We start from the raw sequence: 13,827 nt of genomic DNA, 5'->3' as shown, positions 1-13,827 counted from the left end.
ACTCTATCATGGGCCTCCTGTTCATCAGAAGGCTCTAGAAGGCGTCAAGTTCAAAACATCGTGAAGCAACTCCCCAGCCACCCAGAGCACTCAGGTCCAGGGTCAGCACGTCTGCTGTAGTGAGACTGTTTCTGTTTATCCAAAGACTGGTCCCCTTGTGATCTGCACACCTATGCCTCTCACTGCCACTTACTGCATGGGCAGACCCAGGCCATTAGGTAGTTCTTAAGTAAAAATGCAAGGGTTTTTAAGTTAGTGAGTAATAGGTCTGGGAGGCCTTGAATGTCCTATCTAAAGTGAGGTTTCATTGGGCCACAAAGCCTGAAAGTGCTTCTGCCAGGAAGGAGCTGCTCACAGGCTACCTATATACCCTCCTGTTCATGTTTACATTCACAGCCTAGAGCCTCACTGCTCACAGTATAGTCTGTAGACATGTGGCATGAGATAACCTGCAAGTTTATTAGAAAGACGGAGTTTCAGGCCCAGGCTAGGTCTCTTGAGTCAGGACCTTGCCATAAGCCCCCGGGGGAGTGTCCAAACAGTGGCATTTGAGAAGCCATGCCATGCATGAGCACCAGAAGGGTCTTCAGAAGCTTGGCGGTGCTCACTTACGCTTGCAGTGTGGGAATCCATAGTAGCCTGTTGCACAGCGTGTGCACTGCCTTCCGATGACGTTGGGCCGGCAGGGGCACTGCCCACCCTCAGGACTACAGTGGTGGACGGCAGCCCCGGCAGGGTGGCACTCACAGGGTACAGCACCATTGTGGTAAAAGGCTACCAAGGACCTTGCAGAATTCTTACAGAATCCAGAGGCTGCCTGGGGACTGTGGGAACAAAATAACTCATGGTGATTACCTGGAGTGCGTCCACCCCCAGCTTCCCTGTCCTACCAGTTCCACCTGGCTGCATCTTTTGGGGTGACACTGATTACTGAGCTTTGGAGGAAGTGTAAAACGACCCCATTGTTGATTCGGCTAGCAACAGCCACCCTTCCCCCAACATCTGCTCCAGGAGAGGACATCACGGGAATAACCAATAGGAGCTTCGGTGGTGGAAGAGCTATGGGATGGACTGTGTGGTGCATGAGTCACAGCTTGTGGAAAGACAGTGAGGACAAGGTGGGAGCTCCCACTACACCTCAACCTCATGACCACCCAACTAACTGGGTCATAGTCCACTTCACAGATAAGGCAGCTGAGGCACCGTAGCTATCGGGCGATATTCCCGAGGATGAGGAGTAAGGTATGGACAAGAACACAGTGGGTTGACTCTGGGGCCTTTGCTTTTGCTGCCACTGTTCAAGATGAGTCGGTCTGTCTTCAGGGCCTCTGGAGCTCCTGGCTCCTTGTAGAAGCATCTCAGACCCCGGGTTCCACAGCAGAGCTTGTGTGGGGCGAGCCTGCTCTTAGCACTCAGGGATGAGAGAAGACAGGACCCAGAAGGCACAGCCCCCCGTACAGAGGTGAGTGGAGGTCTGGGCTCTGTCCCTGTCAGTGGAAGACACCTGGTGTGGCATCTTTGAGGATATACAGCATCGAAGAGCGAAGGGCAAGAGAGTCTCCTGACTGGTCCCTAATCCCAAGTCAAGCACAGGCCTCTACTGTATTCAGGGTTGAGTGCCGTCTCCCTGTCCAGACGGCACATGGCAAGGTTTCTTATAGAGTGGAGGGTACAGAGGAAACACATCACCTTCCTGAGATCCTAGACTCACTGTTACTTTCCTAGCTGGTGAGAAGAGGGCAGACTCCAGGCCGGTCTCTCTCCAGACCTCGCTCTGGCTGGGAATGCAAGCACACCCCATGCATGCCAGAGCCAGAGCCAGAGCCGGAGCCAGAGCGAGAGCCGGAGCCGGAGCCGGAGCCGGAGCCGGAGCCGGAGCCAGAGCCGGAGCCGGAGCCGGAGCCGGAGCCGGAGCCGGAGCCGGAGCCGGAGCCGGAGCCGGAGCCGGAGCCGGAGCCAGAGCCAGAGCCAGAGCAGAGCCCTCCCTCAAAATGACACTTACTCAATATAAAAACTGTCCCCTCCACAACTGCTGATGAACTCGGAGGACTTGTCCACTGATGTTCTGTGAAGTATGTGGTAGTCGTAATCCTCTGCAGGTACCACCAGAACCCGGACCTAAAACAAAGCCATCCACCTGTATTTAGATTTACCGCAGGCATGCCTGTGACTAGCCAGTGAAGGAGGAGAGAACCACATCCTTTCCTGTTTATTCGAATGCCAGCAAGATGGGACTTATGCAGGAAGTGCAGCAGCAAACCCAAGGCAGGCTAAAGGAGCGGGGTAAAGGCTGAACTAGCATCATGTCGCTAGGAAACACGGAACACAGTTGGCTCTTGGAGCACCTGCTCCTAGGATAAGGAATCGCAGTGTCAAGCAGCAGTTGGTTCAAGGCATCTTGACCAGGGCCTGTTAGGGGTGGCTGGGTCTCTCTCATTCTTCAGAGATCATTGCTTTGTATTTTTAAATGTAAGCAAATAGAAGTTGCAGACCCAGCCGGGTTTAATGAGAATGACCTGTATAGCTCGTGTATTTGAACATGTGTAGCACTATTTAGGAAAGATGAGGAGGTGTGACCTTGTGGGAGAATTTGTATCACTGGAGGTTGGCTTTGAGAAACCAGCTTATGTGCACACTCCCCTACTCCATTTCCTGTTTCCTGATTATGGTTCACAATATAAGCTTTTGGCTCCAGCCACCATGCCTGCTGCCTGTCACTGTGCCTCTCTCCAGGATGGGTACTTATCCTGTGGAAACCAGAAGCCCAAATAAACCCTTCCTTCTATACATTACCTGGCACATAAACCAGAATGAGGTGGATGGACCAGGGAGAGGCAGGGAAAACAGCAAGGCACCTGGACCATAGTGAAGCAGGTTCAATAAAACGAACAGCATGAGAGGCCCCGGAAGCAGGTCAGACAGAGTATGAGGGGGCTCCTGGTGGTCAGATGCTGCCTGGACTTCAGGCAAGATCCAGGGTGAATTCAGGAACATGGCTACTGTTCCCACAGATCAGAGAACTGGGCATGGATAGTTCCATGGATAAATGACACAGGGGTCTCAGAGTGGAACCTGGGGCACAGCTCAAAACAACACTGGGTTAAGGAAAATCACTAATGGGGCTGGAGAGATGGCTCAGTGGTTAAGAGCACCAACTGCTCTTCCCGAGGTCCTGAGTTCAAATCCCAGCAACCACATGGTGGCTCACAAACATCTGTAATGAAATCTGATGCCCTCTTCTGGTGTGTCTGAAGACAGCTATAGTGTACTTATATATAATAAATAAAATATTTTTAAAAAATTTTTAAAAAAAGGAAAATCACTAATGGGACACAGGAGAAAGTGAGAGGAAGCAGTGAGGACAGTAAAAGCTTCAGAGAGGGATTAGTAGGGGCAAGGAATAAGCGGGGGAGGGGGATGGGTGTGTGTTTACATTATTGTTCCTATCCTCCTGGCTTAGACTGTCCTACAGTTTCATCTTTATGGGTTTGTAAAGCGCACACACTTACTTTCTCGCAAATCAACTTTTCCATAAGTAAAGTTAATTCCTTGGAGAAAGTATTGCCAGGAGCCTAACTCGCAATGGCTGACCAAGGAGCAAACTGAAGGCTAAGTTGAATGTACCAATGTCAAGGACTTTCCATCTGGAATCTTCACAGTCACAGCTACATCTGCTTCTGAGATGTCAAACTCCACCTGGCCCTCAGAGATCACTTGGTCCTGGCAGCCAAGTAAGTGGGGACAAAAGGAGGCACGGAAGGAACCTGGGGAGGGAGAGGCACTGTCAGGCGACTGCTGGGATGATAAGGCACACATCCTGGAGCCTGCGCATGGATGCTCACCTGACCACCGTCTTCCTCCATCCACAACCACCTCAGTGGGAAACCCCGGGTGCTCGGCTTGATAAAAATGGACGACAAAGACGTGTCGGCCCAGGTGTGGTATGAGTCCTCTCAGGGTTACTTGATTCTAATGAGGAAAAAGGGGCGGGGTGAGAGGAGAAAAAAAACTCTTAAACTGAAAAGCATTGAATAATTAGGACATGAGATGTTGCTAAAGTTGGTCCCATCCTGCCTTCAGCACCTCAGCGCCATTAGCCATATCATCGCCACCATCAAATGTGACATGCCTCATACCCTTCAAAAGATTCCCAGGGTCACAGCGCTGTCTCCTAGTCTCTCTGTCCATCTCTCTCATTCTCCCTGCGTCTCTCTGTGTCTCTATCTGTCTCTCTGTCTCTCTCAGTTTCTCTGCCTCCCTCTCTCTCTGTCTCTCTCTCTTTCACAGAAGTAGTCTTTCCCACTGCCCAATCAATCTCTTGCATGAGATCTGTTGCATGGTATGTTCTTTGCAGCATAGTTTTGCCCTGAGCCACCAAGGTACTATGCTACATAAACCCCAACATTGCCTGTGACTTGGTAGGATGTCTTGGTACCTACACACTCTCTACTTGGGGGTCTGGATGAGAGGTCCAAAAACCTTGGAAATGAATACTTTCTGTTTGCCAGGAAAATGAACAAGGTTCTTCAGGGCAGCCATGAACAATATTCAATAACGGTCCTGACACTGGACTGAAAAGAATGACAAGTCTAGAGCTGAGACAGCTCTGGGACAGCTGGTTGGAGGAGACAACAAGGCCAGAACTGAGGTGGCTTCCGAAATTCTTCAAGTCCTCACCAAATAGAGACAAACTAACTTAGTAACCCATCAAAGTTGCACTAATGCCACCGCTTTGCCCCCTACCAATAATCATATAAGTGGTTACCTAATCCTTCCAGAAAATTCCCCTAGCCCTGCATAAAGGGGGCCTGTGAGCTCCTTAGTTGTTTGCCATTTTGATGAGTGGCTGACCCCTGCATGCTGGTATCTTCTGCAGAATAAATAAATGTTCTTTGTCTTTGTCTGAGTCTGGAGTCCTCCTTCGGCGAGTCTTGGACTCTAAGGAGAACCACACTGGGAGCTATCACATGCTCCAGCCCACCTGAAACGGACGCACTTCCTGGCTCACCTATTGTTGCACACCCTACCCAGCAATGGAACTTGGTAAGTTTTCCCTTTGGTTGGCACAGATGTTTCCTTGGATTTGAGGAAGTGGCCTTTGAGTGTTTGCCACCCCTCTGGTATTCTTGGAGGCAGAGGTACCCCAGCCATGGTCTTTAAGGCTATACCTGTCCCTCTCAGATGACCCCCACCTCTGACCCCAGCCATGGTCTTTAAGGCTATACCTGTCCCTCTCAGATGACTCCCACCTCTGACCATTTTCTTGGATGAGGCTTTGTGGTTCTTTTTTTAAGCTCAGCTTCTGCCTTTTGACTTCATTTGAAAGTCCTGATACCAGGGGTCATTATTCCTTGGGCTTTTAGCCCTGGCCCTATTCGCTGAGGTGATTACCCATTGAATGCCTTTGCTTTCCTCTGTAATTCCCTGAGTCCTGGGAATGACTTGGACTTCAGGCCTTAAACCTCCCCCTGTTCTTCACCCATTGAAATTGTGTCATCTGTGCCTTCTAGCTCCTCTTCAGGATGCCTCTTACAGAGTCTCTAACTGCTCTACTCAGCACCTGACTTGAGGGCCTCTAAACTTAGCTGCCTTTGCAGTTAAGGATGGCCTCAATAACACTTCAGTCAGTAAACATGGTAGCCCAGCAGCCTGGATCCCAACGCTATTAGGGACTCCTACAGGAAAAAATTCCCCATTCACTATTTCTTTAACCCCACACCAAGCCTTGTTTTTGTTTCTGTTTCTGTTTTTTTCGTTTTTATTTCTGGTTTGCTTTTACTTTTGTTTTTTCTGTTCCTCCACCCCCACCCCCACACTGTGTAAAAATCCCGTCTTTTAAGTTAAGGTTGATGGATCTGTAGGTTTGTTGCAATACAGGAGCTGCAGTAAGACATGGGGAGAGAGGAGGCAGCAGCAAAGGAGCAGGCCAGCTGCAGCATGCACACACCAGCGCATACCTGTTCGCCCCTGCAGTGTCTACCGCAAACCAAGCTGCTGGTCTAACTCTCCTAAGGTATGTACAGATGGTTTCTTTGTGAATTTAATTCCAAATTCTAGCGTTTAATTCTTCTGCTGCTGCTTCCCTCTGGCCTGCTGTGCACCTGATGTGTTTCTCTAGGCTCTGCTATGCACCCTGCTGAGCCTCTGGCCTCCAGCACCCACTGGGACTTCTTCCTTTTCACCTGCTCTCTCCCCTCTCTTGTGTCCCTCAGGAGTCACAGTTTGGAACTCTTTCTTTCTTCCACGTTTCCTCCTGTTCCATGCTACCCACTCTGTCTCCCTTTGTGCCCTCCTGGGTCCATACTTTGTGAATCCCTTCCTTGCCTCCTCCTAGGAGCTGCCTGCTAAAGTCCAGCAGCTTCTTGGAACCCTACCCAGGTGGGGTTCCTGCCTGTCCATCTTTGTCTTTTAGCAGTTCCTCTCCTTGCTCTATGCTGTGTCTCTCGCTCCTTGAGTCAGCTTCTACACTCTTGGGGCTTCTACCATGTGGACAACTCTCTCACATCTCAGGCCTTCTATACACATGGTTCTCCCTATTAAAGACACTTGCTGGCTCCCCCTTCTCCCCTTCCCCTGCACTGTCCTGGCTCCTGTAGCTTCAGCTTTCAGCCCTCTTTCCAAGCTAATTGGAATGCACCCACATGGCATCCATTCTCTCTCTCTCTCTCTCTCTCTCTCTCTCTCTCTCTCTCTTTCTCTCTCTCTCTCCCTTCCTCCCTCCCTCCAAGGATTCATATGTGTGTGTGTGTGTGTGTGTGTGTGTGTGTGTGTGTGTGTGTATGTGTGTGTGTGTGTGTTCATGTGTGTGTAATTTTTACAGCTCAGCCACAGGAAAGATCAATGGCAAAAACTTGGGACACTTGATTTCCGAGTTCTCTCAGATTTAACAACTTTTGCCACCAAAGGACCAAAGTCTCTTACCTCTTAGGTTCTACTTTCCACTCTTAAAAACCATTTGTTTTTTTACAATTTCTCTGTGGTCTGCTCTCAGAAAAAAAAATCTCTTGAGATTATGCTATAAACTCTATGTCAGGACGTGTAAATTCATTGGGTATGGTTTAAAATGTATAGTCTGTAACAAATGTTGTCTTTAAACTTAACAGAAGGCTTATAATTAGCAATCTATATATGGGTACAACTCTTGTTTAGGATGTGTATGTATATGTATATTAACTTGAATTCAACTCTCATTCATTAAAAAATCTTTATAGATAGAAATATTAGGTAGATAGATCCACTAGGTAGGTAGATGATAGATTGATAGATAGATAGATAGATAGATAGATAATAGATAGATAGATGATAGATAGATAATAGATGATAGATAGATAGATAGATAGATAGATAGATAGATAGATAGATAGATAGATAGATAGATAGATAGATCTACTAGGAAAGCATGTTTTTAAATAGCAGCTGTATGGCTTTTCTCTACCTTGGTGAACAACCTCATCAGGATGTAAGCAGCCACGTGGCTGGGAGCCCTGTATACGGAGGTTAAAGAGTATGTCCTTGTGACTTAGCCACCCTCTTCAGATGACTTCATGGTATAAAGTAACACTTGTGAAGCTCCTTAGTCCTAATGAGCTGTTTGTCTTTGTCTCACCTTTTAGACTAAGGAATCTACAAATATTTTGGATTGGTATGCACTTTTGTGTGCTGATAAAAATATAAGGTTATATTTGCTACAGCATACTATATATGTAATTCAACTCTGATTTACAATGTTTTCTATATGGTGATGACGTTTTAAGGCTATAAAGATCTATTCAGGTTACGGAAAGCTGACTTAGCGATTTACACCTAACACTTATGTCTTTGCTAACTGTTTCAACACTAAGATACTAGAGAATTAAGATAAGTAGCAATATATGTTTGATAATAAGTAAGGTATACTTGATAGTCAAGATTCATGAACTCCAAGGTGACTCAGGTCATAGTAATATGTCTCTAGCCCCTTGTCTTTGCTCACTTCAAGCTTTAGCCATTGGGATGAGTAAGCCACGCAAAACCTGTCAATATTTTGTAATGGTGCACCATAAAATGACAGGTAAACTTGCCAGTCTCTCTATGGACTGCATCTATGATTGAAAGCTTTATTTTGATATTAGAAAAGCTTTGATACAAAACTAAACCTAAAGGGGATGTGATGCAAAGTCCTGGTCTTAGAAAAATATACTGTATATTGTTAAAGATAACTAAGACATGCAATTAGTGATCAGCCACCTTGTAAACGATCAAGTCCTTAATGCATTCAGAAGTGCACTCGTAGTCAAGCCAAGACTAACAAAATTTATTACAGGAATAAGCTTGATCTAGCCTCATACATATTTTCAAAGTTAAGCCTAAAACAAGTAACTAAAAACAAGCTAAGTTGTCTGTTTATGTATACTTAATAGATAGATGGTCCTCAAAACTTTTCAGAGGCCTGCTAAATAGAGCATGTAATATATAATAAAAAAGTCTCCCTGTGACAGAAGTGCCAAGCAGCACCCCCGATCTCCTCTGGAGAAGATGATGGGCTCAGAAGAACTCTACCTGGAGCTTGCTTTAAATGTGGCAAAGCCAGTCCTGGGGTAGAAAACTGCCCTTCCCCTTGCCTGCCACCAGGACCCTGCCCAAACTGTGAACAAGCAGGACACTGGGACAGTCCCACCAAACTCCTCCTCTACAAGAAAGTCTGTCAGATCCTCTGGGTTCTGGCAGCTGAAGACTCGTGCTGCCTGGGACCTCTGCCCCAACGACCACAGAGGAACCTGGGGTGACTGTCCTGGCAGCCTGTAAGTCTCTGTTGGTTTAATCAATTTGGAAGCTGCTTAGTCTTCACTTCCTGTTTACCCTGGTGAAGTTCATCCTTCTCAGGTCTCTGATGAGGTTGATGACTAGGCTAGTGACAGATTTGTCAGTGTAACAGCAGCAACCAAGGTTTCAGCTGCCTCTGCAGTCCTCTTCCTGTATAAGAGTCAGGCTTCGGGCTTCACTTTCTTTCCTAGAGGTAGACACTGCTTTCTAGGTCTATTCACAGTTTCCTAGATCTATTCACAGTTTCCTAGGTCTATTCACAGTTTCCTAGGTCTATTCACAGTTTCCTAGGTCTATTCACAGTTTCCTAGGTCTAGACACAGGTTCCTAGGTCTAGACACAGTTTCCTAGGTCTAGACACAGGTTCCTAGGTCTAGACACAGTTTCCTAGGTCTAGACACAGAGGTTCCTAGGTCTAGACACGGGTTCCTAGGTCTAGACACGGGTTCCTAGGTCTAGACACGGGTTCCTAGGTCTAGACACGGGTTCCTAGGTCTAGACACGGGTTCCTAGGTCTAGACACAGTTTCCTAGGTCTAGACACAGTTTCCTAGGTCTAGACACAGGTTCCTAGGTCTAGACACAGGTTCCTAGGTCTAGACACGGGTTCCTAGGTCTAGACACAGGTTCCTAGGTCTAGACACGGGTTCCTAGGTCTAGACACGGGTTCCTAGGTCTAGACACGGGTTCCTAGGCCTAGACACAGTTTTCTAGGTCTAGACACGGGTTCCTAGGTCTAGACACAGGTTCCTAGGTCTAGACACAGTTTCCTAGGTCTAGACACAGAGGTTCCTAGGTCTAGACACGGGTTCCTAGGTCTAGACACGGGTTCCTAGGTCTAGACACGGGTTCCTAGGTCTAGACACAGGTTCCTAGGTCTAGACACGGGTTCCTAGGTCTAGACACGGGTTCCTAGGTCTAGACACGGGTTCCTAGGCCTAGACACAGTTTTCTAGGTCTAGACACGGGTTCCTAGGTCTAGACACAGGTTCCTAGGTCTAGACACAGTTTACCTTGCCACCAGACTCTGAAAAGAGGTAATCCTACAGAACAGATTTCAGTGACACATTTTACCATTTCTTCATTTACAGGAACTCACTTCACAGCAGCTGCTCTCAGTGATCACCCTATGTCTCATGGAAAGTAATTGGATAGAAAAAGGGTATAAAGTTTATGTAAGATCTGAAGATGTAAAAGCTTAAGTTGTGGGGATCTAAGAAAAAGTTTTAGGGTCTAAGAAGATGTTTTAAGGTGGCTAAAAGGCATAAAAAAGTGACTTATGGTAGAAAAAAGTGAAAAATGTTCCAGATTTCCTTCCCTCTCTATGTTGTTGTTACACTAAGGCTTCAAAAATTCAGAGTTGTAATATTAACCAGTGGCATTTTGATAAGCTATTAACCTAGCTGTGTTAAGCACTGCCTAGTCACACGATCAAGATTTTAAATTCCCTTTGGTTGCCTTCTAAATATAGACTTAAAAGTGCTTCTCATGGTGCCAATGTCATCTGTCTTATCTATGTACACACAGTCTTCTGGATAGAGGTAAGAGTGTTCATGCTTTTAACCTAAAATCGTTTTGGGTCCCCAGGCTTCTACTATGACCCAAAGGAATGAGTCTGCTGCCTTTTCTACAGTGTGGACTTCAGCACAGATCACAAACAGTGGTGATGCCAACATATCTAAAACATCTCCTTTTGTAAACTTAAAAAACCCTAGTAAGCTTCAGTGAATCAACTTGAATCTACCTCTCGATGGGTCAAATGGACTCCAGATAATTATATTCTGTTTATTCCTGAGGGTGGGATCTCCTCATGACCATCACCCCTTTCCCTGGACTTGGGACACCCCTCCCTCAACTATGAGGACCATGGGCCTAAAAGTTTCAAATGTACATCTAAGAATAAATTCCCCCCTAAACTCCTTAACTTTCTCTTCAGCCCCAATATATATTTGTTCCACCGACCTGCCAACTCTTTTTGTTCCCTCAAAATCTGCATCCTAGACAGCTTCAAAGTGGCTAACCCCAGGTTGACCAGCATTCCAAACTGTTCCAGCCGTGCCTGCGTGTCCCTAGCTCCAGACAGACCAGAAGAGCCTCGGCAGAAAGTGACGCAACCTGCTCTTGGACTTGGACTGCATTGTAGCTTTACCCCAGCCTGCCTTCAGTGACTCAGCACCAGGGGCCATGTCATCTCCAGCTGCTAAATGTGCCATGCACACCCTTTAAAATGTCCCTGCCACCATGGCTCACTCTCTGTCTCTAGGTCTCTAGGTCTCTCTGTCTCTCTGTCTCTCACTCTCGTGCTCTGACTGTCTCTCTAGCTCCTTGTCTCTCATTCTTTGCCCCTCTCTGTCTCTCACTCAGAAGCAGCCTTTCCTCCTCCCTCACTAAGTCTCCTGGTCTTGGGGGCAGAACTTAACAGAATCAGTTATATTATGGGCCAGAGCCTTCATGAACATCACTTTGCAACAGTGAGTTCTTCCCTCCCGGGGTGGGGTCAGTCATTAGAGAGTGGGCTATTAAGGAGCACCAGCCATCTTTGCCTCTCTTCTTCGGAACAAGTGACCAATTGGAACTGCAGCGCAAGCTCCCACCATGTGGCACCCTCAGTATTGGTAAGCTATGCAAAGAGGTCCTTGCCAGAGATGGCTACCTGATCTTGTACTCTCTGGCCTCCAGAACCATGACCTAAGTAAGCATCTTCTCTTTATAAATTACCCAGCTTCTGGTATCCTGCTATAGCAACAATACAAACAAGTTAAAAAACTAAAACAAGCCCTGTGTTTAAAATGCCAGCCACTAGAGACAGAAGGAACACCCATTCAGAGCCTGCCCCACATGTGGCCCATGCATATACAGCCATCCAATTAGACAAGATGGATGAAGCAAAGAAGTACAGGCCGACAGGAGCCGGATGTAGATCTCTCCTGAGAGACACAGCCAGAATACAGCAAATACAGAGGCGAATGCCAGCAGCAAACCACTGAACTGAGAATAGGACCCCCGTTGAAGGAATCAGAGAAAGAACTGGAAGAGCTCGAAGGGGCTCGAGACCCATTATGAACAACAATGCCAAGCAACCAGAGCTTCCAGGGACTAAGCCACTACCTAAAGACTATACATGGACTGACCCTGGACTCTGACCTCATAGGTAGCAATGAATATCCTAGTAAGATCACCAGTGGAAGGGGTAGCCCTGGGTCCTGCTAAGACTGAACCCCCAGTGAACGTGATTGTTGGGGGGAGAGCGGCAATGGGGGGAGGGTTGGGAAGAGGAACACCCATAATTTAATTTGTAATCATGCCAAAGACAGATGCAGAACAAATGTTCCCCTGCAAAATGGAGAAACTGAGGCATGGATCACACATCTATTAAGAGTTAAAGAAGTAGGTTTGGTTAATCGTGTTGGAACACTGGTGTATTTGTCAAACTCAAACACATGACACAGCAGTTAAATGCCTGGGTACAGAAATGCACAAGATGTTTGCCAAAGGCCTATCCAAGCATGCTGCCAGCCGTGCCTCTCAGTCACGTATAAAGTCAGTATAAAGGAGTCTGCTTCTGTCCCTGAGGAAGCTTTCAGTCACATGACAAACCTTCCTGCACTCCCTGCCCCAGATCGGTCTGTGTCCCTGCAGAGAGCTGAAGGCAGCTCAGACCTTGCAGTTCTTAAATAGCAGAGGTCCTCCACAGTACAGCTGCAGGCCAAGCTGCCCCGTCCCCTGCTGCCCTGAGTTACAGCCAGACTCTCCTCAGGGCCTTCCTGACTGCTCGTGTGCAGCCAGGTCCCATGCAGCAGGACTTACGTGCCAAAGACTCTAAGAACAAGACTGCTTCCCCTGGCTCTAGGAACCAAAGATTGTTTTATTCCCTTTAAGGCCCTATGGTGTGTTGTAACTCTCCCAGCATGCTGTTAACTGAAGGGCCTGTCCTCTTCCCTCGGGACCCCCAGGTATACTATCCATCATGGCCATCTCTCCTGAGGAAGCCCTTCCTCTGGCCTGCAGGCCTGCTGCCCCATCTCAAGCTATGAGGTCGTGGCTGTCCTAATAGAACTCCTCTGCGGTTGCTTGCTTCTCGGGAGTCTGTGAATCTTTATGGTTTATAGCAGTTACTGCCCTGTTTGCCTCACACCTCAGCAAGCTGGTAAAGAAACTCACCCTTGGTGTCAGAGGAAAGTTCAAGCCACACAAGCTCCAGCAGATGGGGAAAGGAGCCTCTTTCTGGGCTGCACCCCTCTTCCTCTCTGTCTCCCTCAGCACAATAGAGCCCAGAGCCACACTCTGTCTCCTGAAGACTACGCCCTCTCTTTTAACTCAAAAACCACAGAAAGCATAGCACGGAGCAACTGGGGAGTCCATCATCTTTCAGACAATTTTGTCACACTTTATTTGTGTACTAGGGTGAGGGCCATGAGTACCATGGAATGCATGTGGAGGCCTGTTCCCTCCTTTTACCACAGCCCAGGGATGGAACTCAGACAACAGGACAATTAGCAATGCTTTAAAAAAAAAAAAAAAAGCTTTGGTCTTGAAGGTTTAAAAAAAAATCTATCCATCTTTTGATCGAGAACTGCAACTTACAAAACCAACTTTTTAATATGACGACAAAGCCAGGACTTCACTTCAGCTTTCCTCAGTTACCCTCAGCCCTCAGCTCCCAGACCGCGTATGTGAAGGCCTGGTCCCAAGAAATCCCTTTTCCCCAAGTCTGGCCTTCAAACAAAAGCCAGCATTTCCTCAGGGCTATGAAAACTTGCAGGGTGGCCATGTGGAAGGAGATGGGGAGGGAGAGTAGTCACAGTCTGAACTAACCAGGCTTCTACATTGCTCAGTGATCCACAGCTGAGAGTGGAAGTTCCCAAATTTGGGGGCAGGGGGGAAGTGGGTAAAAACACAGATGACTGGTCCCACTCCAGAGCCCAGGATAAAGGAGGTTCGGGGCAGGACCTGAAAATGAGCATCCCAAACAAGTCCCAGCACCCAGGATATGGGTGCTGCTTGGTGGGGATATCACAGTCTCACA

General features: G+C 47.5%; 1 protein-coding gene and 1 long non-coding RNA gene across 6 annotated transcripts in view; one reads left to right on the top strand and one right to left on the bottom strand.

Annotated features, from left to right (window-relative positions):
- Lama3 (laminin subunit alpha 3) overlaps positions 1 to 13,827 on the bottom strand; it is a 235,124-nt gene that overhangs the window by 100,821 nt on the left and 120,476 nt on the right. For all 5 annotated transcript variants that reach the window (XR_005496046.2, NM_001393748.1, XM_039096924.2 and 2 more), the window contains 4 exons: positions 3,843 to 3,969; positions 3,625 to 3,764; positions 2,003 to 2,118; positions 613 to 824 (listed from right to left, as the gene is read on the bottom strand). Coding sequence is in view for 4 of the 5 variants with exons in the window: in NM_001393748.1 (NP_001380677.1) it covers positions 613 to 824; positions 2,003 to 2,118; positions 3,625 to 3,764; positions 3,843 to 3,969 (595 nt within the window). In the remaining variant the exon portion in view is untranslated. The remainder of the gene's footprint in view (positions 1 to 612; positions 825 to 2,002; positions 2,119 to 3,624; positions 3,765 to 3,842; positions 3,970 to 13,827) is intronic.
- LOC134482906 (uncharacterized) lies at positions 3,957 to 12,206 on the top strand. The gene is made up of 3 exons (XR_010059621.1): positions 3,957 to 5,043; positions 5,862 to 6,013; positions 10,389 to 12,206. It is a non-coding gene; the product is annotated as an uncharacterized LOC134482906 (long non-coding RNA).

The sequence above is a fragment of the Rattus norvegicus genome, chromosome 18 (assembly GCF_036323735.1).
Source record: "Rattus norvegicus strain BN/NHsdMcwi chromosome 18, GRCr8, whole genome shotgun sequence".
NCBI lineage: Eukaryota > Metazoa > Chordata > Mammalia > Rodentia > Muridae > Rattus > Rattus norvegicus.
This window is presented reverse-complemented; position numbering and strand designations above follow the sequence as displayed.